The 5,115-nt window shown below is 38.6% G+C and overlaps 1 protein-coding gene and 1 long non-coding RNA gene across 2 annotated transcripts; one reads left to right on the top strand and one right to left on the bottom strand.

Annotated features, from left to right (window-relative positions):
* The first annotated feature begins 317 nt into the window (after positions 1-317).
* On the top strand, positions 318-1,294 carry LOC109705370. Its single transcript, XR_002214709.1, has 2 exons — positions 318-503; positions 929-1,294. It is a non-coding gene; the product is annotated as an uncharacterized LOC109705370 (long non-coding RNA).
* A 1,263-nt stretch (positions 1,295-2,557) lies between these two features.
* On the bottom strand, positions 2,558-5,093 carry LOC109705369 (cellulose synthase-like protein E6). The gene is made up of 4 exons (XM_020226103.1): positions 4,607-5,093; positions 4,308-4,526; positions 3,578-3,925; positions 2,558-3,285 (listed from the first exon to the last, which is right to left on the bottom strand). Exons 1-4 carry the CDS (start codon positions 4,772-4,774, stop codon positions 2,743-2,745), a joined length of 1,278 nt encoding a protein of 425 aa, XP_020081692.1. The 5' UTR covers positions 4,775-5,093; the 3' UTR covers positions 2,558-2,742.
* Positions 5,094-5,115: the final 22 nt, after the last annotated feature.

Here is a 5,115-nt window from a genome sequence, read left to right as displayed (position 1 = left end):
AATTCACAAAGCATATGGTGCTCCCGAGAGGCTTCCATCTGCTTATACATGGTCAGCCGCGTTATATATAGGACAAGGAGTTTTGTGCATTGTTTTTGTATTTTGTTTTGTGAGGGGGGTTATCTGTTAAGATTCTTAGCTATGCTTGCAAAATCTCAATCTCATACCCTTCAGAAACTTTACTCTTACATAATACCCTTGCATTTGAAAAAATCACCCCTCTTTACACTTTTGTATCTTATTTTACTAAGACTGGATACTGCCTCTTTTTTTTGTTTGACGGATATGTGTGCAAATACAAATTTAGGCAGGTGATCTAATATTTATTTGTTAATGCAGTTTCAATCAGCTGGACCTGCCGGAGTACACCTCCAAGGAACAGTTAGAAGAACGCTTGCTTCTCGCCATCCATGAAGCTAGCGAAGGTTTTGGATTTGGCTAAGAAACTGTGCTCCCAGAAACTAGCTAGAGAGAGAGCAACCCGCGTTCTCTTTCATGTACAGGTTCGCATATCATTCCACGATCTATAATGTTTTCTTTTGCTAAGCTCTCATTGGATTTCTCCTGTCTTGTGCCGCATTGGTGTTAGTTTGGTTGATTTGTTTATCATGGGTTTAGAACATTAGTCAGTTTTTTTTCGGGTTTGATTTTGACATCTACTCTTACTATCTCAGTAGAACATCATATTTGAGAAGAGCTATTAGGTAATTGAAGGACATTAAATGACAGAACAGTGTCTACTAGAATATTATATTTGTATATCCTAATCTCATTTCTCTGTACTCGACACCGTACAATATCTATTTGGGGATGGATTGAGATGCCCCTCTAGACTAGATTTAAGATTTGCTGTTTGAAGAAAGAAACTAAGTACTGATGCAAATTCTGGGCTCACGTTTCCTGATTAATGCATGGCAACTTTTAGCAGGTTTCAAAGGAGATCAGATAAGAGTTCATAACGGAAGCCTATGCATCCGAAACGATTCGAACGAAGTAAATTGGCAAACCTACAAATTTCCTGCTCTCTAACGTCGAGAACTCCCACGTGTCAGGACGCATGTTTTGGACTCCGGGCATTAGCAGAACCAACCGCTCGCTGTTTCTCTCTTTTCTCTTCAGCTATCTTATTAGTTAGCTTGAGGTTTTGAGAGTAATGTAAATGAAAAACGGACGGCCTTTTACTTGTTTTGTATATTTTTTTTCTTTGCCCTTTTAACTGCTGCAGAGATTGTGATTAGGGTGCAGCATGTTTTGAATTTGGCTGGTTATATAGTAATTGTTCTCATTTGGTTAACACGAGCACCATAGCACGTAGGGTAACTCAAACCTAACCTGTTTAATAAAGGGCTGTAGTTTTAGCTTTCAACACCAACTCATTAGTAAAAGTGACTAGACACGACCGTACGAGTTGTTTAATAATTCGGTTTGCCATAAAAAAGCTCAAGAATTGTTTTAGTTGTTACAAGCAGGGGTAGAATATGATAACAAAACAGGATCGTTTACTTCCACCCCATTGCAGGCAACTGGGCATCCTGATCGATTGTCGGCATCATTAAATACAATCTAATGCGTATTGATTTTTTTTTTTTTTTTAATACAATCCAGGCAAATAATATTGATCCATAGATTGCCAAATATTTTATATCATTTTTAACGGGGATGATAGTTGATTTGGTGTTCCATTATTGGACTTATTGTAAAAGTGAACTTCTAGGTTTACCTTTGGAAGTATCTTAGTCTTGCTCAATTATCTAGAACATAGTCATATAAATGTTTATAAAAGTTGTGTTTAATATTGTCCGTAGGTTGGCACATTTATGACTCAATTATACTTGGGCTAACCTAAATCTCTTCACTCACGGTCACGGATCATTCCAACATTATTGTGCACAAACCATGCAAGTTGCTATCTGTGTGCATGTGCATTCAATATGTTGAATCCCTAAAAATTTTAGACAACTTTTCGTCTATTTCGAAGTGCTTTTTTTATTTTTTATTTTTTATTTTTTGCTTGCATGCGAATTCACCTGGCATATAACAATGGTATTTGTGCATACTTTGCACATATGTTACTTCTCTTTCCACAATTTTAATACTGAATAAAGAATTTAAGAGATAATTCACTCAAGATCATTTTTTGTTCTTATCCGGGATTTAAAGTGCCGCCCCGTGTCGTACTTTACGAGGCCGCACGTACCGGCAAGACCTCCTCTATGTTGCGGCATGCGCCACCGTGCCGCACGAAACAGAGCGGCATGATGCAGTGTGCCGCAGCACGGTGCTGTTTTTTTTTTTTTTTTTTTTTTTTTTTTTTTTTTTTTTTTGCTTTTATTTTTTTCTTTCATTTTTCTTTGGAGTATCCGAAGCATTTTTAGTACCCCGCGTCTACCAAAGACATCCATTTTTTCTTCGTAAATTATTTTATCAAAATTTATCGCACCCCGAAATTTTTGGCGAATTAGAAAAACAAAATTGAACTGAAGTGTATAGTAAACTATACATAGCAAATATTCATAATTATTTGATTAAATCTTTCAAAACAAATTATAAGAGCTTATTGAAATAAAAAAAAAATTAAAATAAGTTCGTGCCAAAACGTGCTAGGGGATCATGCGTATCCATTTGCACGCAAGCGTACTATGTGTCGGTACGAAAACGTGTTGGTGCCGTACCGTGCCTGGCAAACAGTGGCACGCTTCTGTGTCACGGCACTTTAAACCTTATTCTTATGTACAGGAATTACTACTTTGTTCCTATTATACAAGCTAGCATTGCCAATCCGACCGATATAATAGTGACGGATATCGGCATGCATCCACCATCAACCCTTAAAAACATGGCTTGATAGATGGGCATGTTTATTAGGGTGATAGCCCCAGTTACTGTAAGTTGCACCAACATGGAACTCATCTCTCCAGTTCCATCCAACACCAACTTCTTAACTCCCCCTAGAAGGCAAAGCAGGCAAAACACTGCATGCGCTGATAGAATGATGAACATGAGAGACGCCGATCCGAACTCCATGACTTCTTTCTCGTACCGCTTTGAGACCTCCTCGTCGGCCACCTTAGCGGTGACAATAAATGCCAATTTCTTCACGTCGAGTAGCTTCAGGAAGGCATCAGTGGCAGCAAATGGGTAAGAAGCCAATCTCTTGAAAAGCCACATTCTTCGCTCGTTCCACCATCCTTTAAGTGTATATCCAACCTTTTTGGACTCCCACAAGCTATGTATAGTTGTTACACCAATAACATAAGCAAACGGTGCAAACCAAATGCTGTGAACCTGTTCGTCAGATATAAATTAGTTAATGCAATAAATAATAGAGAATTTATTGCTTGCACCTGATGACGCAACTCTACATTAGTTCACCATCGCCCACATTTCAATCTTTATCGTATACTGAGTTGCAGTCTTTTCTCCTTTTGAAATTTGATGGTTTGGCCGAATGTATGAGATGAGATTAGGCGAAGGGCTGAAGGATTGGCAGTGTGATGATGTATAGTTGCATCAGTTGCAAGCATTGGTTTCCATTTTCATCTCATAAGTGTATCTTTGGAGTCAAGATGATTCTTACACTGGGGAATAAGGAGATGGCATGGAGGAGAGCGAAGGAGGGGATGATAGCATAATAAATTGTTGGGAAGGAGCAAGGGGCCCAAAGGAAATAGATGTTATAGCCAAGTTGAAGCCCAAGCTTTATTTTCTTGTGCCCATAGAGTAAGGGGTTATACTTGGACAAGAATATCTGGAAATTTCCCTCAGACCACCTTTTGTGCTGAACTAGGGTTTGCGCCAGTGTCACAGGGGCAACCCCTAAGAAGCCCACCCTTGGGGGGTTGAAGTAGATGGATTTCCACCCCCTGCATTGGATTGACAAGCCAGTGATCACATCCTCTACCGGGAACCCATACTTCAGCCCCACCTGCAATGTCGAAGCACAATTGAGCTCATCATAAAATGTAGAATCACAATTACAAATTTAGTCATGACCTTAATATTGCTCTCACTTGCGTAGTTTAGTTTCAATTGTAGCTGTTCAGCAATTAAGTTATGGCTCCGTTATCAGTCTACCATTTGAAAGAGGCGCCAACTTTTCTTTGTTATAACATTGAAATTCTAAGAACAAAATTGCAATCAAAATCAAACTTCAACGACTCAGTTGTTAAAATTGGAAGTATGAGGTCAAAATTCAAATCAAGTATAAAACGTAAATACGAATTTACAATTGAAACTTTGAGCACCAAATTGAATCTGGGTCAAGCTTAGGGAGCTACAAGGAAATAAAAAGGAAAAAAGATAATAACCTCCTTTCCCCATTCAGTGTTGTCCTCAAAAGTACAGGTTATGAGACTCTTTGCTTTCTCTTCAAGAGTTGATGCATCTGCTCTAGTGTTCCTTTTGTTATATTTCATCTCTGCTTTATTAGACTCATATTTCTTTCCACAGAGACTCTCTCTTCTATGAAAACAACCAGATCCCACATATAGAGGCCCACCAAATCCATCCAATCCATGAAACTCCACCTTCATAAGCAAAGTATATAACGTAGATACTAGATAGAACTACGTATAAAGATCATATATAGTTGTGGTTGGTATTTTACCTCATATTCAGTTCTCAAGCAGTTGGCATAAATGTCATTCTTGGTGATGTTATTGAAACGTTGCGGCAGCTGAACATAAGCAAACTCATGGCCCTTGTCCTCATCCATGAAGAAACACAATGCGTCTTTTATAGTTTCGGAATTGTTTGAGTACATGTCGCAATCCATGTTGAGAATGACCGCACCATTGCTTATCTCAGATGAAACTCTTAGCTAAGCATTTTACAATTACAGCACCCAAAAAAAAAAAAAAAAAGATCAAAAGATTTGCAAGTCATAACGCAAGATGAAGGCAAATTGTATGGCTATCTGAGTGGCATATCCCGGTAGCTAGAGGTGGCAAAATATGTACCTGGTTGACCAACCTAGTCCGACCCGAAAAGTAATCGGGTACGGATATACAATCCTGTCAGAAAATAGGGTTCGGACAAAATATTTTGTCCGAATAAAATACCAGGTCTGGGCTCAGTCCAATAAATCCGAACAAACCAGGTCATAATACCGTAATC

The sequence above is a fragment of the Ananas comosus genome, unplaced genomic scaffold (assembly GCF_001540865.1).
Source record: "Ananas comosus cultivar F153 unplaced genomic scaffold, ASM154086v1, whole genome shotgun sequence".
Classification (NCBI taxonomy): Eukaryota; Viridiplantae; Streptophyta; class Magnoliopsida; order Poales; family Bromeliaceae; genus Ananas; species Ananas comosus.
Note: the sequence above shows the minus strand (reverse complement) of the source record. Positions and strands in the feature narration are given on the sequence as shown.